The 24,479-nt window shown below is 45.3% G+C and overlaps 1 protein-coding gene across 1 annotated transcript in view; it reads left to right on the plus strand.

Annotated features, from left to right (window-relative positions):
• Positions 1 to 24,479, plus strand: part of HK2 (hexokinase 2) — a 59,098-nt gene that overhangs the window by 16,488 nt on the left and 18,131 nt on the right. Inside the window, exons 2-7 of the mRNA XM_063078042.1 lie at positions 2,040 to 2,202; positions 17,548 to 17,696; positions 21,871 to 21,990; positions 22,569 to 22,664; positions 23,284 to 23,383; positions 23,678 to 23,861. Of these exons, the coding sequence (XP_062934112.1) occupies positions 2,040 to 2,202; positions 17,548 to 17,696; positions 21,871 to 21,990; positions 22,569 to 22,664; positions 23,284 to 23,383; positions 23,678 to 23,861 (812 nt within the window). The remainder of the gene's footprint in view (positions 1 to 2,039; positions 2,203 to 17,547; positions 17,697 to 21,870; positions 21,991 to 22,568; positions 22,665 to 23,283; positions 23,384 to 23,677; positions 23,862 to 24,479) is intronic.

Consider the following 24,479-nt stretch of genomic DNA (forward strand, 5'->3'; position numbering starts at 1 on the left):
CATGTGAGGGTCACATCTCTTTATCTTCTTGTGTTTTTAAACACTGGGCAATTGTGGAGGGGGTGGGGGTGGCTGATGCATCAGAGATGCTCCATCTTGCTCATAGCTGCTTTCAGCACTTTCCCCAGACTCTGGTCTTTCAGATCCTGGAATCTTAGAAGAATGATACAAGATTAGTACTGGTCAGTACCTTTGAAATGAACTGAAGGTCAATTTCATTATTCTGCAGGGACAGAGCTGGGCACAAACAGAAGGGTTTGCCCCCAGCCCCATTGGTGTTTAGGATATAGCACGGAAGGGAGGAGATGTAAGGGGACTTCTCTCTGTCTTTTTGTCACAAAGAAAAAATTAAACACCTTTTGCTCTTCCTCTGGAAATCCTAGGCTGCAGGTTCAGTTAAAAAAAAATTCAAGTGGACCTGATGAAAACGTTGGGCTATAATATTGAGAGCTTTTATCTGAGAAAACTAAGTATAAAAGTCCATGCTCCTTCATCAGAGTTGGGAAAGGACAAAGGACAGACGGGCATGTACTTGTGTTTCTCACAGGAACAGCAGTGGTAGTGGTCATCGGCCAAGGCTTGCCTTTTGTTAATCCTTGAGTTTCTTTCTTTTTTTAAAAAATTTTCTTTTTAGCCTTTTTTTTTTCCCCCCTGATCCTGGCATTTCAGAGCTGAGAAGAGCAGTGTCCCTTCTAGTCCCTCAGTTTGCAGATGAGGCTGGGAGGACGACACGCTCACACCTTGAGGACACAGCAGGGACTGGCCCAGGGCTCCCAATTCTCCCTACCCATCCCCTCCTGCCGGCCTGACCTGGCGTGGCCGGTATCAGCTCAGAACAGTGATAGTGTAGAAACGTGTGTGCCTCTTGGACATGTTTCTATCAGACCTTTTCCTGATGGGAGAAAACTGGGAATATCCATGGCCAAGGCACATGAGCACTTCCAAGAAGGAAACTGAGAGGGGCTTCTGATACTTCTCCCTCTCTTGGTGTTAAATCTGGGAAAAGTTCATGTCGATTTATGTTGGAAGCAAGATCTGTGACATAAATAGGGAGAGCTGCTTCCACCTCTGAGCCCAGGAGAGGTGTTATCATTTATATGGGCCTCTGTCATGTGTCAGGCACTGTGCTAGGCTCCAGGGGTGCAAGGGTGAGCAAACAGACATTGTTCTTCTAGCCCTTGGTGCTTATGGTTTGGACACTAATAAGAATATATATCCCAATTGTGGATGGTGTTGTGAAGGGAAAGGTTCAAGTTCTTAGAATAACAGGGAGGCCTGACTGTTGTATTCGGGAGTATCAGAGAAGGCCTCTGTGGAGAGAGGCCTGAGGATTGGTAAGAGGTGGCAGGGCAGGCAGCTGTCGGACCTGCATGCATGGGCTCGAGCTGGGGAAGCTGGGGAACTGCACCAGGGATAAGATCTGCACAGAGTGCAGAGACATATAATGAGGTTAGGAGGTGGGTAGAGGCCAGGTCATGTAGGCCTTGGAAGGATTTCGGGTTTTGTTCCAGTGGGAAGCCACTGAAAGGTTTTAAGCAGGGCATCAGCAGAGTCTGGCTGGAAGGTGGAAAAATGGATGGAAGAGGTCAAAGAACTGGGGATTGTATAAGCCCAGATAAGAGGCAATGGCTGCTTGACCTAGGGTGAGGGGTAATAGGATTGATCTGAGTGGCCATGAGAGGTGTGTGGGGGGAACAAGAGATGTGGGTAATGAACATCTGAGTATGTCACAGGAGCTTATACTCAACCTGTCTGAAAGTAACTGTCCTCTTTCCCAATAGACCTTTCCCCTGGTCTTCACCGTTTTCTAGAAATAAAATTAAACCTATTTTTATAATTTTAATTTTTAGTTTCTTTTTTTTTTTTTTCAAAAAAGATGAAGTCATGTCAAATTGATTTCTATTAATGGTCTTTAATAATAACCTCCTGTACCTAACAGATTTTATTCTTCTGAAGGGCTGCGCGGTGTTCCATGACACAGACCTACACCACTATTCATTTAACCTGTAGGTCTCTGCTCATGTTTTCCCCTCTCCCAGGTCGACCAGTACCTTTACCACATGCGTCTGTCTGACGAGACCCTTCTGGAGATCTCTAAGCGGTTCCGCAAGGAGATGGAGAAAGGACTTGGAGCCACCACCCACCCCACTGCATCAGTGAAAATGCTGCCCACCTTTGTGAGGTCTACTCCAGATGGGACAGGTACTGCACCTGAGGGGACGGTGCTGGGTGCCCCATTATTGGGGGGGGGCAATTTGGTTGGCTTTGCTCAGGGACCCAAAGAACAATGTGTCTGTGGAGGTTCTGGGCTTGAAGCCGCAGAAGCCAACCCTGGCTAATATAGGCATGTAGAGAATTGAATGGAAGGCTGTGGGGTGGGAGGGACAGGAGATTAGGTAAGCTGGCAGCCTTGGCAGTCAGGAGGAAGCACCTCTTGTCAGCCCTACCAGGGCACTGATGTAAGCCATATGCTTTCCATCTATCTGTTGAGAAGGGCTGCTTGACCCAGTATGGCATTTTGCAGTCTCACTGAGATTGCACACGGAGGTGGTGATGAACTATGACAAACATGCCTTGATAGGCACAGCCATCGGCCTCGGTAGTCGCTCTCTGGCCCACATATGCACGTCCTAACTGGCACATGCTGTAGGTGTGCTGGAGAAACAATGTAGTACAGACTGTCCTAGACGGTTTCGTGAAGTCCATGAAAAAAGTACTAGAAGTCCAAATACACTTGGGGAAAACGTGAGGAGCCACAGTGTATATTAAGGTATTAACGGCTCTGAAGTCCTGCAGTAAGAGCCTGTCAAGGCTTTGTTTAATTCCCTTATTTGGATGCAGAATTCTTACCACCCAGCAAGTGATTTAGTCCTGCAGGAGAAAAGGGTCGTGGTAGAGATTAAAGTTGGAATGGTGGGTTAGGGTTAGATAGTCTTTCTTCAGTTGGTGTTGGGGAGTAAATGAGGATTTTTGAGGGGTGTAAGTGGGACTGTCATGGGAATGCTGCCTCACCAGCAGTATGTGCGGAGGGGAGGGGGCTGGCAGGAGGCTGGCAGAGCCCAAGCCGTGGCCCTGGTGGGGGTGGTGGGCAGGGATGGGAGAGGATTTAAGGTGACACCGGGATGTGAGCCCAGCTGCCTGGGGCTGGCAGCGTCCTGTGCAAAGGGGATGAGAGTAAGCCATGTCAGGCTTTCACACCGCTTGTTTCACTGAACCTTCACAGTAACCCTCCACCTGTGGGGTGAGGGCTGTGGGGTGTGGGGTAGCTCCTCACATCTAGAGGACGGGGAGAAGGAGGCCAAGAAGACCCGGGAAGCACAGAGTCCAAGAACCTGAGGGAAGCTGGTGGCTGGTGAGGCCTCTGCCCAGGAGTTGTGGGGAGGGGGCTGGGGAAAGACTGGGGTCAAGGCTGGTGGCTGCACCACGTGTCTGCACTGTTTCCATCACACTGGTACCCTTGAGGCTCACTCCCTGAGAGTCTCTAGGGACCTAGTTTGTTTGAGAAGACTTTTCATTCACAGTTCCTAAAATAAGTATGTGTTTGCTGAAGTCTTGGAACCCAGCCTGGGTGTGAGCCTCTTTGGGATTGTTTGCTGAGTGTGTGTATCTCAGCCCTTCAAAGAGCCGCTTGAGGTAAGGGGTCTCCGCCAGTTACCCCTCCTGTGCCCTCCTGCACATGTTTATTTACCTGTCACTCCCTCTGGCTAGAAACCACACCCGCTTCTTTAGTTTCTGTTTGACATTCTGATAAATTTACTAGCTGCTGAGGACGAGGGCCTTGACTTTATTTCACCCAGTACTAGCACTAAGTAAGTGCCCTAAATATCTTCCAAATACACATTACAGGCTAGGGACTGTATGGAGCACCACCTATAGGTATTAGCTCATTTACTTTTTACAGAAGCCTATAAGATAGGTACAGATTTTATCCACATTTTTTAGATAAGGAATTTGAGGCTTGGATGGTCAAACAACTTGCCCAAGATCACACAACTAATAAGAGGCCGAGTCAGGAATTAAACTTGTATATGCTGAAGTTCAGGCATCAAGGCTACACCCGATGCATTATGTGAGTTTGTGCATGTGTAAGTGTGAGCAGTGGCACACGCAGTAAGTGCTCAACTAACACTTTCTGAAATGGGGCTGGGCTGGTTGTATAGCCTGTGCCATAGGCAGGTGAATAAGTTTGTTGGGGAGAACTAATTATGGGACAAGCTTTTTTTATTCTTGTTGCTTTCCTGAGATTGGAGGTATGGAGACTTCCCCTTGCCACTTGGAGTTTGCACTGGTAGCTGCGTATTTTGGAATATTTTATTCACGTAAGCAAAGGAAGTGGCCCCTGGAGTAGTAGAGACCAGGTTGCAGGAAACCTGCACCCATCTGTTCCCTCCTCACTTGCTTGGGGTCTCTAGGCCAGCTCCTTACCTCCGCTTTCCGGAACTCAGTTTTCTCCTTTGTAAGATAAAAGGTTGGATCCAGCAGTCCCAGCCTATTCTGCACATGTGCTGGAACTAGTGCACTAGTCTACTTACACACAAAGTTTTGAGATACTGTAAAGAGGGAAAATCTCTTAATGTCCATCAGGTGGGCAGGGGCCAATTTATTACAGAAGACAAGAGTCCTCTGCAACTCATTATAATGCATGAGATATATTATGTGGACTGGGACCTCATTTTGTAAAATAGTACATGTATCTTTATCTATATTCATATTCACACTTCTGCAAACTCATATATGTATGTACGTATGTGAATGTCTCAAGGACATGCATCAAACAATTAGTAGTGGTTTTCCTGGGACATGAGGTTGACAATCTCTAGTAAAGTTGAAAATATGTGCATATGATAACTCATCAATTCCACTTCCAACTCTATACCCTGGACAAACTCCCATGTGAATCCAAGGATATGTGTCCATTAATGTTCATAGCAGTGTTGCTTATAATAACAGCATATTGGAAACAGTTTATGGTCTGTTCATATGATGGAATACTATACGGCATGCTAATAAATAAGTGTATGTAAATATGGATACATCTCAAGAAACAACAAGTGAAAAAGTTGTGGGAGGATATGTACCTCATAGTAGTTGAATTTAAATTTTAAAAACTCCCTTAAAGCAACTATATACATTGCGTATGGACACCCACACACCATAAAGTTATTAGGATATAAACTAGAAAGTGTATATCCGATAACTGATAGGGGTGTTTCTGGAGAGAGAAAAGAAAATGGAACTGGGGAGGAGAACATGAGGGAATGTGATTTAAAGTGGTCAAAGTCAAGCCTTTCAAGTTTATGTTTTATTAGTTGGGGGCATGAGTTATGGAATGTGGCAACCAAGATTGGTGACTCCTAAATTGATAACGTCTGTCAAAAATGAAAATTCTCTTTGTTATTGGACCCTAGTAAAGTGCTGAGAGGAAAGACTGAGGGTGCCATTGTGTGTAGAAGGGGACGGCTGCCTTCCCCCTGGTGGGTCTCACACAGCCACTGGGTCTTGCTTGTGCACCTGCTTCCTGGCTGGGGCCACAGTTGGGCTCCTCCTGCTGCCACTGGTGATTATATGTGTCTCCCTCCCACAGAAGGCTCAAGGCCTTTGCTCCAGTGGTGCCTATTCCATGTCTCCTTTCTCAGAACCTTTGTTTATCAGCCGGTTCATTTCTAGCATTACTTTTCAAATCTGAGAAATTAAATGTCAGATCCAAATCTCTGATCTGGAGGGACCTAATTCTTAAATCAATAGCTTTCTAGCTTTTCTGGACTGTACCCTCACAGCAAGAAACACATCTATATAAATATTTATAAATAATGAAACAGAAGTTCCAGGGACCAATGTTTATTCTTAAACATGACACAGTAGGGTCTATTATTTTCTATTCTTTAAGAAAGTGGCTCATCAACCTGCTATGTGTTTTTAACTTGCAGTTTGAAAGCTGCTGCCTTAAATGATCCTCAGCCCAGTCCTTTTCTAGGCTGGCATTTGTAAATTGGCTACTTCTTGACAGGCATGAAATGTGTAGTTTCAGGACAGTGAGGGATGAGAATCAGAATTCTAGCTTTAAGTGGGTTTGAATTCAAACTTTGTGCTTCGGAGCAATTCATTCATGCTGTGATCCTCCATTTCCTCATGTGTAAAAAGAGGGAGTATCAGGGAGTCAGTGGTCTGAGAATGGAAGGAGAATCAATTACCTGACTTTCCCACATGTGCTATGAACGCACGGCTGCAGCCATAACTCACCAGTGCAAAAGTCACGCTCGGTACCAACTTTACTGAGAAAGGGCATGTGAGCCTGCCAGGTGCTTTCTTCTGGAGGAGATTGGCATGAAGAGAGCAGGTGTTAGGGTTCATCCCTATCACCCTGCACTTTGGTGTGAGGAGCAGGACCCAACTCTCTTATACAGGCCCCAGCTATATAATTATAATCAAAGTCCTGATAGAAAATGTGGGAGAGATTTCAGGAAGTTTCAGGCTATCCATGTATGATGGAGCCCTCCATTATACTGAAGAAAGATGAACCTTCAAGTCAAGTTATGCGTTCTCAGTCAGAAGGCCAGGGAGGTCAGCAGCCCTCAAGCCCCACGGGGGGAAAATGTTCAAGGCCTACTCTGAAGTATCTGTGCTTCATAGACTGTGTGGACTATGCTGCTGGCATAGATAAAAGTGCAATAGATGTAAGTGGTCCAAGAATATCTTACTCGAATGACTGAATTCAGTGTCAGCTGGAGTATATAAAAAATGGTCTCTAGGGCTGGCTGGATAGCTCAGTTGATTAGAGTGTGTTGCTGATAGCGCCATGGTCCAGAGTTTGATTCCTGTACCGGTCAGCTGCAAAAAAAAAAAAAAAGAAAGAAAAGAAAAGAAAAGAAAAAAGTCTATATTTGTGGGTTTTTTTTCTTTTTTCCCTCAAGCAGTATAAAAAATTTGAAAGAATTCTGTAGTGAACATCAATATTTTACTAGATTTCCTTTATCACACCCCTCCATCTTTTCATCCATCAGCCCAACTTGTTTTATTTGAGGCACTGTAAAATAAATTGCAGAAATGAGTTCATTTCAACCCTAAAACTTCAGCATGCATATTGTTAACTAGAGTTCAATATTTGTTCTTTTTTCTTTTGATGTAAAATCTACCTGCAATGAAATGACAAATCTTAAGTGTACCATTGAAGAGTTGATAAATACATGTACCTATTTAATACAACCCCCATCATTAGAGAACATTACCATGATAGAGAATGTTACCATCACCCCAGGGAGTTCCCTGTCTCCGACTCCCTAGAGGCAATCACGCTCTATTTTCCATATCTATTAGTTTTGCATGTTTCAGAACTTCACATAGACTCATACAGTATTTGTTTTTTATGCAAATCTTCTTTTACTCATCATAATGTGGTATTTACCCATGTTGTGTCTTACCAGTAGTTCTTTCTCTTTGGTTGCTGATTCCATGGCATAGTTGGAATTGTATATGACATGAATATTGATGGGCACCTGGGCAGTTTCCAGCTTTTGACCATTAGGAGTAAAGCTGCCACATACGTTCTTGCACAAGCCCTTTTGTGGACACGTTTTCATTTCCTTGGGTAAATAACTAGGAGTGGAATTACTGGGTCAGAGAGTTTGGTGTATGTTTAATTTTGTAAGATACTGCCAGACCTTTTCCCCAAGGTGTTGAACCATTTTACACTCCCACCAACAAAGTATGAGAGTTTTGCGTGCTCCATGTCCTCACCAATATTTGTGGTCTGTACCCCCGTGTTGTTTGCAGTGGAGAGCTGAGTAAAGAAAGCATTCATTTGTATCTGCTGGGAATCACATCTTCTTGACCCATCTGTAGGCGGCCCTGATCTAAGCCACGGCTGTGCATGTGGTACCAGCCCTAACCATGGTTCTGTCAGGGAGCCCACTACACACATTGCGAGGACTGGCTTTTGGAGGACAGTTTCATCTTAAAAGTAAATGCAGGAATACCGGACAACATTTAATGAGCACCCGTAATGTCTGTACTAGGCTGTTTGCATAAGTCTATTTTACTCTCCATAAAAACTTCATTAAGAGAGACATTCTCACTTTAAAAATAAGGCAACTGAGGCTAAAAGATGGTTCATAGTTGCCAAGGTCATCTGTGGTCAGTTGATGACAGAGTTGGAATTTAAGTGTAGGTAGCTCTGACTCCAAGGCTATAAGATTCAGTTTACATCAGCTCATGTTGCTGAACAAAAGTGTCCAGGGCAAATTAGATTATTATCTTTTTAAAATAGATCATAAATATGAGTTGGCTTTTACGATTAAAATAAGAAGCTCAAGTACAACCCAACTGAAAATCTGCAAATGTTCCAGCAGCATGTTCTAATTTAGAAACGAAGTGTCTTTGTGGTGTCTTAATCCCCTTGTTTTCTTGGCAAGATTGTTTAAATCTCACTATGCCTTAGAAGGCAGAGTGAGGGTAAGGCAGTGTTAAATCGATCATTTGCCACTTATCCATGTGCCTGGATTATGAATTATTTTCACAGGGAGTATATCTTCATCCTGTAGCCAGACTTAATGCCCTAGAGAGCAGAGAATGATGATGGTGATGGTGATAAAAATTATAGACCTATTAACTGCCTGGTACTCTGTTAAGCGCTGAATTTGAGCTATCTCATTAAATCTCACAGTGATCCAATGGTAGGTACTGTGAATCTCATTTTACAAAACTAAGAGAGATTAGACAACTTGCCCAAAGCTGTCTAGTGAGCAAATGGGAATGTTGGGATTTGAAGTCAGCCAGCTGCATGCCAATGCCTGGGCCTCCCCTCATGGCACATTTTATGCGCAGGTACCTCCCATACTGCTAGCACAAAGCATTCATTCTTCTTTTAGTAACTCGGGCCTAGCTGTTCAGTTTGGTTCAACAGGGTCCCCTCTGAGGCTTGTTCCTTCTGGGGAAGCAATGTGCTGAGCCTCCATGTGCCATACCTTTAAAGAGTGAAAATGGTACTCGGGGAGATAAGGCTCACGCAGATGAAAGAAACAATTAGAGAGTGATACCGGGCCATATAATGCGAGCACATGATATGATAAAGGGAGACTGGGCTGGTGATAAGTTGCATGGAAGCTGGCTAAACCTGAAAGAAGCCCTTATCTTGGTTGCTCTGCAGTGTATCAACAGCCATGCAGCAGAGACATATCAATAGCTAGCACACAAGCAAGTTAATAAGTGGTTTATGTGGTGCTGACAGTATAAATTGAAGATTGTATTGGCGGGCAGCCTCCATATAGAAGATGGCATTTACATGCATCAGGCATCGTGCCAAACACCTTATACTACATTGCATTGAATCTTAACAGACTGTGAGTGTGTGTGTGTGCGTGTGTGTATTCTGGGGTGTGGAGGGGAAGTGCTGACTAGAGAGATTATCTTTATCCCCTCTCCTGCTTTTTTTTTTTTTTTTTTTAACAGATGATGAAATCTGAGTATCAGATTTCTAACAAATTACTTGAAATCACATAGCTAAATACATGTTAAAATGGGATTTGAACTCAGGTCTGCCTGCCCGAGAAGCCTAACATGCTCAAAGCCTATGCGATATTGAAACATAATCATGTTTTAATCTTTTGAAAGGTGGTTTCACATCTGTGGGGCTCTTGTAATAATACCTTTCTGTGTTACATATTTTGAGCTTAAGAAACATTTCCTGAGTAAAAAAAGCACTAGGACAGTGTATAAAATATGTTTTATGCGTTCCAGGCCACTCCCTTCAACTGGAACAGCTCTATTTTTCTCTATTTATCTATGTTTATGGCTTACCATTTTTGGGTTTTTTTTGGCGGCTGGCTGGTATGCAGATCTGAACCCTTGACCCTGGTGTTATCAGCACCATGCTCTACCAAGTGAGCTAACTGGCCAGCCCTGGCATACCAATTTTATTTGGAAAAAACATCCTGTTTCTTGAAATGGTTTGAACACCAATGATGTAGAAGGTCAGATTACCCTGTTCCTTGGTTGTACCAGATACCAGCATTAACTGACTGCATGGCTTGATACCTTTATGAAGTTGCTTCTTTATTGCTGGGCCATCATGTGGAGGCCGATGTTGTGTTGTAATGGAGTAACTGGGTTCCTGAAGCTCAAGAAGAGGCTGCCAGATGTGGTAGCAACTGGTGATTCCAGGTACATGGGGAATATGTGCCTTGACACTTATGTCATTCTGGATTACCTACCCAGAATCTGGAGATTTGTCTTCTTTAGTCCTCCTCTCAGTTGGAGTACCTGCCATACCTCAGAGCAGTCTGTTGCAGTGTACTAATAGGTACTTGAAAACTAGAGGGAAAACAAGGTCTCCCCAACCCGGAGCCACTCCATAGAGGAAGATGGGAATGTTCAGTGCAGTCACCTGGACCACTGGAAATTGCTGTGGAGGGGCAAGTGGAAGTAAGGTCCCTGTGGGGGCATTGAGTTATTATAGGGCCATTTCAAGAACTGGATGTGAAAGTGTGAGTGTGTGTCTTTGACCTACGTCAAAGTTCAGAGCTGCATACCTCAGGTGTTGGGAGACAAGGAAGGGCTGGAGGCCCTATGGTTGGATCCAAGGCAGTCCAGCCATCCTGATTTGCCTCTCAGTTTTAGCATGGAGAGTTCCATGTCATAGGAAACCCCTCTGTGCTGGGCAAACCAGGTTGGTTGACCACCCTACATGACCCTGGAATCCAGGCCTTCATTGCTGCTTGGCTGGACTACTACAGCAGCCTTCTAACCAGCCATCCTGGCTCTAGACCCATCTGCCACAGTGCTACTAGAGCCCTTTTGAAAACACAAATCTCACCTGCTTAAGAACCGAGGCCCTTGTCAATGGCATCTGCTGTGTGCTTGTAGCCATTTCATGTGAGCCCTGTGTTGTAGCCATTTCTTGGCAGTCACAATTCGGTGCCATCTCATATAGTTATACCAAACCTCTGTCCTGCCTCACTGGACACTGAGTGTTTATGAACTTCCCCTCCTATATGTCCCCTTTTCTTTGTCTGGCAACTTTGTTCTCACTAAGTCCTGGCTGTCTCATTTTGCCTTCTGAGAAGGCTTCCTTGTCTGAGTAGAAATCACTATTCCTTCTAGAATAGCTCCTATTACGGTGCTTGCTCCCTCTCTCCTGGGTCAGTCAGGGCTGGTTTGCATGCAGCACGGGGCAGAAAGAAATGTTTGGTAACTGTCTGCAATGCTCAGCGTGGAAATACCCAGTTGCAGAATGGGAAGTGTTTTATTGGCAGGTCCTAGAATGTTTCAGTTTTTGACTCTTAAAATGGTGATTTTCAAGTATATTTTGGAATGAATTTTTTCAGTTTTTGGGGTGTGGACCCCACTCCCAAATTTAAACCAAATGAAATCTTAGGTAGAACGCCACATAAAAGACAGAAGCACAGAGAAGAAATAAAATTGGAAGTGAGGGTGTAGGAGATGAGATGTACCTTAATTAGCCTCTCTTAACCCTCACTAAGGACAGGCCTTGCCATCTTCAAGGATCCCCAGAACTCTGGGAATGTTGCATAAAAACCGTTTGTTTCAAAAGGGGCCTCTGTAGCTTACGGTTTTGAAGAAGTCCGTTTAGTTACCTGAAGCCCTGGAGTGAGGGCCTCCAGCCTTAACCAAGGCACTGCCATTTCTCAGCACAGCTGCCTTAGGGGAAAAGGCCCTGCTGCTTAAAAATACAAACCAAAACCAAAACTGTTTGCAAGTCACTCTTAGAGCACTGGTTGGCACACTGCTCTGAGCTTCAGATCAGAGGAACAGGTGGTGATCTATTTTAATTAATGGCAAATATCTAATGATTGAAAATAGACCCTGTTGGAAAATTCAACTTGCCCTTGCCCCTTACCCTTCAAAAAAAAAAATACCTGGACATTGTCAGGTACTGGGCTACTGTGAATACATGCTTTTAACAATGCTGGAGTGATGACCTGTTGCAATAAATTACTGATCTCACATCAAGTAAGATGACATTGACTATTGTGTTCATGTGGTTAGTCAAATGCCATTTTAGTCCACAGCCTTTGCCTGTGACAGGTGAGTTCCCAGGAGAAACTGAAACCCCTTTATCTTGCCGACCTTACATATCTGACAAGAGTGAACGACAGTGGGCAGAATGGCAGTCCAAGACGGGAAGTGAGTCAGCAGACAGACTGCCACAGGGACCTGCTGGAATCTTAACTGTTGGGCAATTTGACGGAGGGCGGCGCTACCTAAAACTCCTATTGCTGGTTCCTCTTAGCTGTGCACCAGCACCATTTCTTTGAGTACATTTTTTTTCTTTTAGTAGAGAGTTGGTACCCCTTTTCTTGTCTATATTTTTTGGAGGAGTACACTTTTAATAAGGAGGTCTATATTTTTTGGGGGAGGACACTTCAGTGGAGAGGATTTGGAGAGTGTCCAGTAAGGCAGGAACTGAGGTTTGGTATAATTGTTTGAAAGAGCACTGATTTGTGGCTACCAAAAAAAGAAAAGAAAAAGAAAAAAAACCCTGCATCCACAAGCTTGTGTAAGTCCTGGGATCTCCTTGGGAGAAGGGTGTGTCGTTCTTGCTAGTGGATGTGTGCCTCCCACCTCACTTGTCCCCATCCCTATACCCCAAATAGAAGGTTGAGTCTGATGGGTGTGGCCATCCAATAAGCCCGGGGAGATGGGCTGTAGCTACTGATAAAGGTTTGGCGTCTTTGCATTTCTTCTTACCACTTTATGGCTTCCAGGAGCCAGAGCCGGGAAAGCTGTGGGTGTGGTACAGAGGGACAGGCACAGGCTTTGGAGACAGATTGACTTGAGTTCAAGCCCCAGCTCTCACTTACCCCTGCATGACCTTAACCAAGTGACTCAACATCAGACCCACAGCATCACGTCCTCTATCACCTTGGCTAGCCCCAGGGCTGCTATCACCTGGGGGTTCTATGCTCTTGGCTTTGTTAGTGAAGAATTCCTTATTTGAGGATTTATAATTTTCCCAAGAACAGCCTCATTGCTCATCGCAGTAGAAACTTTGGATTTGAACCTTGGTTTCAATTACTTGACTTGAGCTTTGGTTTCTCATTTGTAAAACTGGTGTTATTATGCCTACCTGGGTTGTTGAGGATTAATGAGATAATGTTTATAAACAAAGTACCCATTGTTTAACAAAACTTAGCTTCTCTTCTGTCAAAGACATCAACATGTTGGGCCTTCAATCTATCAAATCTCTCTTACACCTGCCTCTGTCTTTTTGTTGTTTTATTACCACAGTAACCCAGATGAGAGTGAGAAAGTCTGAACTCTGTCCTAGGGACAGAGAGATGACAGTCCTGGATTTCATTTTTCAAAAAGGTCACATAAGAAAATAGAACATGAATTTGATCTTTTAAACAAATCCATGGCAAAACCTTGCTTCATTATTTTAGCAGAGGTAGTGTCCCCATTTAGGAGGAATTGGAGAGATTTAGAAAAGGTGGTGAACTAGTGCAATCTTTGTTCATCAAGACTTTTAGGGATATGACATAAAACTCAGAAACCATAAATATTTTGACAACATAAAAATTGAACATTTCTGCATGGTAAAAATAGCATGAACAAAATTGAAAGACAAATACCCAACTGGGAAAAAAATAATTGCAAATATACAACCAACAAAACGAATACACAAAGAGCTCTTTTAGATTATTAAGAAAATAAATAAAAAACAGGGAAATGACACAAGTAGATAATTCACAGAAAAAGGAATTCATAGGCCAGTCAAGATTTCACATGCCTAACTTTACACAAATGAAAGAAACCAAGTTGAAAAATGGGATACCACTTGGACGTAGCTGGTTGGCAAAGATTAATTGCTACATAACATGGGATCCTGGAGAGAATAAAGCAGACCTGTTGGTTTGAGTGGAGATTGGTGAGAACTTACAGGAAGATAATTTGGTAATATCTTCCAAATTACAAGCATACATTCCTGGAACCGGTGATTCAAACCCCTTTTTTTTGGCAGGTATCTGTTTTAGCCTCCTCTGTCTTTTTAAAATAAGTGTAAATAAGGACACCCAAGAAACTTTAATTGTGATTACTTTCAGGGTGTGGAGAAGAAATGAGATATTTGCTTTTCATTTTGTCCACATTTGTATTGTTTTGAACTTTTTAAAGATCAGATGTTTATATCTTATTTTTTTAAAAAAGCTAAAATGGGCTGGCCCGTGGCTCACTTGGGAGAGTACGGTGCTGATAACAACATAGGCCACGGGTTCGGATCCTATATAGGGATGGCCGATTGGCTCACTGGCTGAGCGTGGTGCTGACACCAAGCCAAGCGTTGAGATCCCCTTACCGGTCATCTTTTAAAAATAAAATAAAATAAAATAAAAAATAAAAAAAGCTAGAATGGTTATCCAGAGATAAGAGCATACCTACAAATAGAAGAAACCTTACCTCTGACCAAATAAGGGTCCCATATATAAGTCCCACAGTGGGCACTCAAACATTTAGTTTAATAAATGAGCCATCAATAAGCAAATGCAACGTGAGATAGTTTCTTAATAAGTTGCCCCAAATACCGACTATAATTACTCAACAGAATGTTATCTCTAGACCGTCCTGGGTCCTCTGCCATGTGGCTTTGCACTTTCCTGAGAAACCTGCTATGGGCATGTTGTTTTCCTGCCCCAGAGCCTTTCCCCTGCCTTGTCCAGTCTGATTGTACCAGGCCCATAGACACATTCGTCCTTCATGCCCCATCACATGCTCACACGGGCCCTGTTCTGGGCTTCCGGAATGTTCTGGAAGTTTCACAATGGCCGTAGATCTTGAGCCACCGATATCAGTAGGTAGAGTTTAGAGTGGCAAAGAAAGACTAGGGGAAGAGCTACATAATCAAACAAAGGAATAATGGTAACGCAGGGGCAGCAAGAGCAGCTCTTTACGGATGGCTCACCATGTGTTCCTGTGTCACATATAACATGTTCTGTATTTTGTGTAAGCCTTACTCCTGCTGCGAGAAGTCAGCATTGTGAGCCGTGTTGTACAGGTGAGATGACATGCTCAGAGAGCCCTGTGATGTGCCCATGCCACGCAGGTACTGAAGCGACTGAGCTGGAACTCAAAATTGAGACCTGCCCACCTGTGTCTAAGTCCAGTGCTTAACTGCTGCCCTGTGGGCCTTTTAAGCATGGCGTGGAGGTGGGCACTAGGAAAGGGGCCCATGCATTGCCCCAGGGGTCACTTCAGGATTTCTAGAGCCAAGGTGCTGGGCCTGCCTCATATTCTGGACTCAGAAGTATAGTCTTTGGCTCTGGTAGTTGTGGTCATGTGTGTTTGTGGAGGGCGTTTTGGGGAGGTGTTCCAGAGGAGTCCATAAGGAAAGCGAGGGATGACATTTCTTCCTAGGGATAGAATTATCAGGGAATTATAATATTTTTATGAGTATCTGTGGCTTCCTTTCAGTCCATCAGAAAACCCTGCAAAACTACCATTCTTGATAGAGCCACCCCCTCCAGTGAATCCAGCTGGGCTGGCCTAGGATGATGACCAACCAGGGGCAGCCTCGGCCACCTCAATCCCCCGTGGCCACTGATTCAGCGGATCGTGTTTGTCCTGGGCTCCAGAGTGCTGATGAGGCAGTTCATCTTTGATTTTCCTCTTCATCCCTCATGACAACCACCACATAGCTTTTCGTAGAATCTGGCTGAGGTCCCACTACTAGGGAAGGCTCAGAACCAGAGTGTCTGGAAAAGTCACCCATGGCCAGAGGTGGGGGTGTGGGGGTGGTGAGGTTGATGTTGCTTGCTTTAGCTAGCCAGCAACTGAGGTTAGTGGTGGGGCCACCTCCAGATGCCGGGTAGGGAATGGAAAATTAGTGCCCCTGAGGAGGAATGCTGAAGTCACTGAGCTGATTCCACTGGCTTTTCTTGGACAGGTTTCTAGTCTCCCCTGCTGTTATGAGCCTGGGAAACTCAAGTGTAGGCATGGGGCAGTGTTTGCTGAGAGCCTGGATGGAAAGTATCTTGTACTTATTGAGTGTGTCCTAAGTCCCTGGCACAGTGCTGGGTGCTTAAGGCACACCATCTAATTTTTCCCCTCACAGTGACCCGATAAGATACAATGTTCACATTTTAGAGATGAGGCAGCTGAGGCTCCAAGGCTCAGGAACCTGCCTCAGCTAAAAAGTGGCAATGTGGGCTTCAGAGCCAGTCTCCGTATAACACACCACCTGACTGCTAGGTGTGCGGGAATCTCTGGTGGGTGATGTCACCCCAAGTTTCCCCTTTGGGCACAGGGGACTGCCAAGGGACCTGAGCATGGAATAAACCTTGTTGATTCATTGAGTCAGAGCATTTCCCTGACCCTCCGATCCATCCACCTTCCTTCATAGGCAGTCTCCCCTCAAGAAGGGGCTGAGTGTTGACAGACATGCCAGTAAGTCCCTGGGCAATTACCTTGTATCCTGAGAGAAGGTGCAGTGGGGCGTCGCAGGACTGACTGGAGGAGCCATTCCCCACTGAGGGGCTGCGGGAGGGTGAGCCCACCTCCTCTCCCAGACCTGGCTGTGGGCTCCGCGCCTCTTCAGCACTTTCATTCTGTGCCATACAATGGGTGCTTCCCCATAGCAGGCTGTATTATTGTCCAGAATCTGGATGTTTCCTGTCTGTACTGCTTGTTTCCTGTAGAGAAGGAACTGTGCCTTCGTAGTGACCCACGGAGAGCTCGGCCCATTGAGTCTCACTGTCCTCTGCTCCCTCAGAGCTCTGTGGCTTGATGGAGTGGAAGAGCTGAGTGGCCCGACTTGCCCTACATACTCTGGGGTCAGCATTTGCTCACATTCTAATAAGCCTGAGATCCTTGTGGGGGACACTTGCTTGACCTGCCAGTTGAACTCCATTCCACTCTATCACATGACCCTCTGATCTTGCCTCAGGACCCTGCCATCATAGTATGCAAACATTAGAAAGTACATTTTGTAATGCAATCACAGTTTGGCAGAAGACACGGGGCCCTCAGGCCTGCAGCAGCGTGCTGGGTGTTCTGGGGATATGAAGAACAAAACTGAGGCATGGACCCCGGCACAGGGCTTGCCGGGCCCCTGGAGCTCAATGGGGACTTGCCGAAAGCACTAGGGAAATAGTTGGCTCATGTGAAGGGATGAGCACCCCGTCATTGAATGTGAAATGGTCTCATTGTTGATGGCAATTATAAAAGTGATATAGAAGTGCTTAGTATTAAGAAAAGCAGACAAGGGCCGACCCCGTGGCGCACTCAGGAGAGTACGGCGCTGGGAGCGCAGCAGTGCTCCCGCCACGGGTTCAGATCCTATATAAGGATGGCCGGTGCACTCACTGGCTGAGCGCGGTGCGGCCGGTCACAAAAAGACAAAAAAAAAAAAAAAGAAAAGAAAAGAAAAGCAGATGACACATTAATGTGTGTACAGGAAAGTAAAACCCACCAGCCACACCTCACCCATTGCCAAACGGTGTCCTGGGAGAGACTGTGATTTAAGTCCTGGTTCATCTCTGTGGAGCAGGTTGACTTATTTGTCTCTCCTGAAGCTAATGGTGGCCCTTCTTTTCTTTGCAGAACATGGAGAGTTTCTGGCTCTGGACCTGGGAGGGACCAACTTCCGTGTGCTTCGGGTGAGAGTAACGGACAATGGGCTCCAGAAGGTGGAGATGGAGAACCAGATCTACGCCATCCCTGAGGACATCATGCGTGGCAGCGGCAACGAGGTACGAACCTTCTGTCAGTGCGACACCGCCTTACAAAAACCTTCTTTGGGACATTCTTTCTGCACCTTCTCCAGCTGCTTGCAGCCCATGGAGAGGCAGTCATGGAAGACATTCCTGGACACTAGCACAGCTGTAGGAATCCCTCTCAGCTGGAGCTCTGGCTATTGCTGCCATGTTTTATACCCAGTGTGTCCTCAATCATGAAAAGCGTGAATGGAGGAGAAACATGAAATCTAAGTAAGACGTGTCCCAGCATTGCCGTATCTTGGGCCTTGGGGCCTGGAAGAGGCGCAGCCCTTAGTCACTGTTCTTTCCACGATGCCAGGCCACCTCCTGGGAAAGGAATTTCTGACTATGGGTAGAACATGTGGGGAGATATTTTTAGACCCTTTATTTGTCTTTGGGGGTGATTCTGAGGGTAAACCTGCTTTCCTTGTCTTAATGCTGGGGTTGGAAAGATGAGGCCGGGTCCCTGGGACTGTGAACATTTTAGCTTGGGTGAGGTTGTCATAGGGCTCCAGTGCAATGTCTGGAAGGACACACAGGGGAGAGGCTCCCACACGGCCTCCCTCATGCCTGCACCTCGCTGACGTGTTGAAGAGGTTGGGCCCTGTGTTCAGGTAATCTAGCTGTGGGATTCTGGGCAGGATGGCACCTGGCAGAGCCTCAGTTTATTCATCTGTGAATAGGGATGACAGTACCCAGACTGTGGTGCAGATTAGAGGAGATGATGCACATTCAGTATTTAGCACAATGCCTGGCACATAAACGGTGCTCTTATAATTTTTTCCCAGGAGGCTTCGTTAATGTAATAGCTTCTTCCTACTCTGCTGTATGTCTCTGTGGCCAGCAATTGCATTGTTTTCCATCATGGGGGATGTGGTCACCTTTCCTTCCCGTTGCCTCTATCTCCTGTCCCAGGTCCCACCCCCTAGATTACAGATATCTGAGAACCAAGTTAATAAGACAAAACCAAAAAGAGCACCTAAAGTTTAGCTGTGATTGTGAAAAAAAATTGCAATGTGATGATGATGTCTTAGGTGGATTTTTAAGTTTTATGAGAATGGCACACTCCATGCATTTGTATCTCATCTCCATAGCCTGTTGCCCTTACCTCAACAACATGAAGGGACCCGGTACCTCCCAGCCCCTGCAGCGTCCTCCCCAGAGCCTGGCAATGGTTTGGGACTCCTGCGGACAATGAAGTGTGTCTGCCAATACAGAAAGATAATCCATTTCAAACATTCAAGATCTGAATAAAGTTTTACTTGAAAAGCTTACCTTAAATTCTCTCAAATCACCAAGAGAGTATAAAGATAATTATTTCTATTCTCCATACTATTCATAAACAGTTTTAGTCTAAAATAGAAAAAAAAGAAAAACCAACAAAAACTATGAGACCCACCTGGAAGAAATAATGAAACTATTGGAATATTAGACAGGTTTTGAATAAATGGAAAAATACTACATAAAAATGACACAGAAAGAAAAATAGGAGAAAATACCAGTGTCTATTCCCTGAGGAAGGGAAAGAATACTATATACCTAAAAGCAACAGAAAACACTTAGAAAAAAGGCTGGAAAGATGTTCATAATAGCTATTTTAGCGACAGGGTTACTGGTGCTGTTTTTCCTCTGTTTTCTTTTTTTCGTATTAGGTGTCAATATTTTAATTGAAGGAAAGCAAATGGATTTGAAAAATGCAATTTAGTTAAAACCAAGACAGAATGACCAAACTTCAAACACGCAGAGGCTTTTGAAGAACTGTGAACATGGGCAGTGTGCGTCCCTGGGTAAAATCCGTCTTCTGGAACATTAACTTCCGCTTAAGAGCAGTAGATTGCAAACCTGAATAGAAGCCACTTAAGATTTTTAAAGGGTATCTTGTGGGAAGGGGAGTGAGCAGATTCTTAGACCAATAAGGAAAAGGAAACCTTTCTAACTTCATAAAATAATGCCCTTTGAGACTTTTTATGGCAGGAAGGTGTTAGCTCTTTTGTCCAGCATCGTATCCTCACGTCTTCAGCTAAGAAAAAAGGAGATAGTCTTCCAATAAGGAAGCAGATGGTTTCCTCTTCAACACTTTTGAAAAAGTATACATTCTTTGACCATAGCACTGGCTAATGGAACTTTTCACAGTGGTGGAACTTCTCTGTGTATCTGCCCTGTGCAATGCAGTAGCCACCAGACAGCCACCTGTGGCACTGAGCATTTGAAATGTGGTTAGTATAAAAGAGGAACTGAATTTTTAATTTTTTAAAATTCTAATTTATTGAAATAGCTACTGATGGCCAGTGGCTACTGTATTGGGCAGGGCATTATGTAATGCCTCTTCACTGCCTTTTTTCTCTGCCTCCCCCTGTGGGAGTGCAATTGGAAAGGGAGCAGTGGTCAGGGCTGGGTCAGGGGAAATCATTTTGCTTCTCCCCTTCTAAAGGCCCCCTGCCCCCCAATCTCTGATGATTGACCTTATCCCTTTGCACAGTTTCTGCAACTTCCTTTCTTTGGATTAAAAACTATTTGTACTAAAGAACATTTTAATTAGAGTACCAGAAAGAAGGGGCCGGAAATTTGTTTAATATATGCGTTGTATAATTTACCTGCAATAAATTTCTCAACAGAATAGAACTTGCTGAATATCTCTCTAGACCCTATCTGCATACTAAAATACTTGACCTCTGCTTGAAGGAGTTAGCCCACATGCATTGTTGATTCCATTGGTGAGAGAGCTCTGTCCTTGCCCAGCCATTGCTCTTGAGAATGTTTTGGTTTAGAGGTCAAAGTTTCAGCATCAGCTGTTGTTAACTTTGTGTGGGATCAGACAGAGGAACAGAAGCAATGGAGGAGGTTCAGTTAGAACTGAACTTTCAGATTGGGGTGGCCTTGTCTTCCTGGGTCCCTCCTGCTGACCATACCCAGGCATCAGGGGAGCCAATAGGCCTGTCAACCTCTCTCCCCCGACCTCTCAGTTCCTTTGTAAACACAAGTAGTTTCTATGGTTTAGTGCATCAGGATCTTGTTAACAGATCTCAGGACCCTACACCCAGAGTTTCTGCTATAGTAGGTCTGGGTGGGACCCTAGAATTTGCATTTTTAACATGTTTCCAGGTGAGGGTGGTGATGTTGATGCTGCAGCATCACACTTTGGGAACCTGTGGTTTTGTAGAAACTTCTTGCTTCTTCCTTTAGAGAAAAGGGGAAGTTGTCTTCTTCCATCCACCCTTGGCTTTTAGATTTTGCCACCTGGTCAATCTGGCCCTTGTAATCTGCTCAGCCTCGTTGGCCTCTGCTTACTTTTTGTACCAGAATACCCCGGATCTCAGCCTCTGAGCATCTGTAGGGTCACCAGCTTCTCTTTGAGGCTGCTGAGTGGGCTAGAAGGAAGCTAGGGGATTGTGGGCTTTGGGCTGATTGAAAGCCTGGTTTAGTGTGAATATAGCTTTTTCTAAGGCTTAGGAGCTGTGGGTCCTGTTCAGGGTGGTTGTGGTCACGAGGATGCCCATCCACAAAACTGTGTTTATTTTTTAGCGCTCTTCATGGACTCACTGGGTGCTCTGTTTTGAAGTTAGAAAAAGATAACTCCCTTGAATTGCCCCCAGGAGATTAGTTTTCTAGAATGGAGGAAAAATAGAAAAGTTACTTGTTTTTGTTAAAGTTGGTTCACAGGATGCCAACAGAGAATGTCCTGTCCCCCCAACGGCCCCCGCAATCACAAAAGACAGGGATGCTAAAATACTTCTTGGCAGTGAGATGGCATGTTCTTTCTAGTAAGTTAATCAGCTGGGCATTCAAGTCTGGGGACTTCTGACAGGGCCACCAAAGGATGTTCTATTACTGGGGCATGCGATGACTTTCTGATCAACACTGGCCATGATTTCTCCTGTCTTGCAGGGTTATTTTCACAGCAGTTTAGATAAATGGTTTAAGTACAAGACAGCATTTAATGATCACTAACTAATATTAAGCCCTTATATGCATTCACTCCTTTAATCCTTTCAGTAACTCTGTGAGGGAAGGTCCAGTGATCAATACCATATTGTAGATGAGCAAATGATTTCAGAGGAGATATGGGTTATGCTCACATTGAGCAAGTTCCTTTCTGAGACAAAAGTCCCTGCTTTTTAATCTCTATACTACTCTGCCTGCACTCATCTGCCTGTGTCGTTGCCTGTAGCTGTTTGACCACATTGCCGAATGCTTGGCTAACTTCATGGATAAGCTGCAAATCAAGGAGAAGAAGCTCCCGCTGGGTTTCACCTTCTCGTTCCCCTGCCACCAGACTAAACTGGACGAGGTGAGATGGGCTCTTCAGATGCTTTTTCTGCTTCACTCCTGGGACTGGGAGCACTGGAAGGACTCCGAGCCAGCTGCCACTGTGGTGGTGGTGGCGGCACTGAGGGGCTGTGCAATCGAGGTTTGAATATTGGGAGTTTCGTGCTTCTGGGTGACTGTGTGTCTGTGTGGGGTATGGTGAAGAAGTATCAGAGGAAGGGGTGCTCTCTGTCACCGTCCCCTCCACACACATTGCAGTCTCCTTATCCTGCCCAGGACAACAGGAATGAGAAATTGGGAACTCCGCTGATCTAAAGTGTTATGATAAAGACCCTCAGAAGAAAGGTGCCTGGGGAGTTCGTGATGTGAGGATATAAGTGTCTTATTTTGGCAGTTCTATAGTCTTCTCTACCCAATTCCTGGTCTTTAATGGGGCCAGAGCTTTTCCTTCCCAGGCAAGTCAGGAAGCAATGTACAAATTCCATCTTGACTTTAGTTCAGCCTGAGGCAGAGGTCTCTGCTCGTGATGGCTGTTTGAGGAATGTGGTCTGAGTTTTTTAGTTGTGGGAAATCAGTATTCATTCCTTGGTCCTTTTCCAGAGTTACCTGGTCTCATGGACCAAGGGGTTCAAGTGCACTGGAGTGGAAGGCAGAGACGTGGTGGATCTGATCCGGAAGGCCATCCAGCGGAGAGGGGTGAGTGGGGTGGCTGGAACTTGGGTCTGCAGGCTCTTTGCATTCTTTTGCCTAGACTCTGTCCCTGTCTGTCCTCAACTCAGTGAGAGAAGCTTTTGTGGAGCTTAAGGATAAGTTTTCTTTTCTTCTTCCCTGCTATGCTTACCCAGTAAATCTTATATGTGATCAGATGACTTTGTGGTTTATAGATTATCACAATGGATAAATAATCATAGCCCTGGTGCAAGAAAAACCTTAACATGAAAAAGATTTGAATACCATTTTCAAGTGAGAATGTTGGGATGATGTTGACATGAGAGAGAGAGGGAGAGAGAGAGGAGAAAGAGGAGGAGCAGACAACAGCAGGACGGGCTCTCATTGGTGCAGTGATGGCTATAAGCGAGACCAATGGCTGGTATCAGGAAAATGGTCTTCCACGATGAGGATAAGTGGGGTGGGGAGTGAGTTGCTGCTGTTCCACTGGCTCTGGCCCTAGACTTCCAGCTCTAATCTACTTTGCCTCTGTTAGTAAGGGGCAGCCCTGTTGCACTTGAGCTGCGTGTCTTGCCCTTTCCCCGTTTTCACATCTGTAACCCTTCTGTGATGGCAAACATCAGAGCCCTCCCTTTTATCCCCACAGGACTTTGATATTGACATTGTGGCTGTGGTGAACGATACAGTTGGAACCATGATGACCTGTGGTTATGATGATCACAACTGTGAGATTGGTCTAATCATAGGTGAGTGAACACTGGGTATGACGACCAGTGCGGCCAGTGGATGGGGGTGGAAAGGGAGGAAGATCCACGGTGTTCCTTTGTCCTTCATATTCAAATATAGTGATGCAGCCACTTTGGAGGGCTGAGCCAGGACTTGTAGAGTTGGAGGGTGGTGGAGGATTGGACCATGTGTCGGGATGCCTCAGGAGTCTGCAGCAAGGAGTCCCAGCCACCCTAAGGACAGTTGTCTAAGAGGAAGATTGGAGGGGAGAGGACAGTGCAGGTGGCTGCTGAGCAGTTCCTTGCTTTGGCCAGGCACGGGCAGCAATGCCTGCTACATGGAGGAGATGCGCCACATTGACATGGTGGAGGGCGACGAGGGGCGGATGTGTATCAACATGGAGTGGGGGGCCTTTGGGGACGACGGCACACTCAATGACATTCGCACGGAGTTTGACCACGAGATCGACATGGGCTCGCTAAACCCTGGGAAGCAACTGTGAGTAGGCCCCTCCTGTGTGGTGGGCTTGGGGGTGGGCTCAGGAGCTGAGGTTGGGCTGGCCAGGGCCAGGGCGTGGTTTCTGCGTTTTCTTTACAGTCCAATATCCCAAAAGGTTGCTGAGGTACCCACTGGTTACGGGAATGTTTGTGACTATGAATTACTAAGAGGGCTCTAAAACAGAGCAGGCAGGTAAAGCAGATTGTAGCTAATATGTGGCTGTGTCCTTCCAAGCAGTCACTTTGGAAGCTCATATTCTGAGACTGCTCTTTCTGTCCACCTTCTGTTTGTAAATTGTTCGTAGAAACCATGTACCATATAAGGAAAGTCATGTTGAGATGGCTGAGATCAGGGTCTCTGAAAGCTTCTTTTGTAGTTTCCCCATCACTGCCCAGAGGACAAGGCTGTGACAGTTGGCTCCTATATTCTTGGGTCACAGAGTCCCAGAGTCCCATTTCCAAGCTGCAGGTAGACCCATGGCTGATGGAAAAGCTGCTAAGGAGCCTCTTGGCCTCCTTCCCTGGACCTGTGGCCCAGCCATGCCCGGGGATGGATTAAAGGAGGGGCCCCAGCATTTTGGACCATGAATGCTATACTCCAGTTTTTAGTTACTTTTGA

The sequence above is a fragment of the Cynocephalus volans genome, chromosome 14 (genome assembly GCF_027409185.1).
Source record: "Cynocephalus volans isolate mCynVol1 chromosome 14, mCynVol1.pri, whole genome shotgun sequence".
Taxonomy (NCBI): Eukaryota; Metazoa; Chordata; class Mammalia; order Dermoptera; family Cynocephalidae; genus Cynocephalus; species Cynocephalus volans.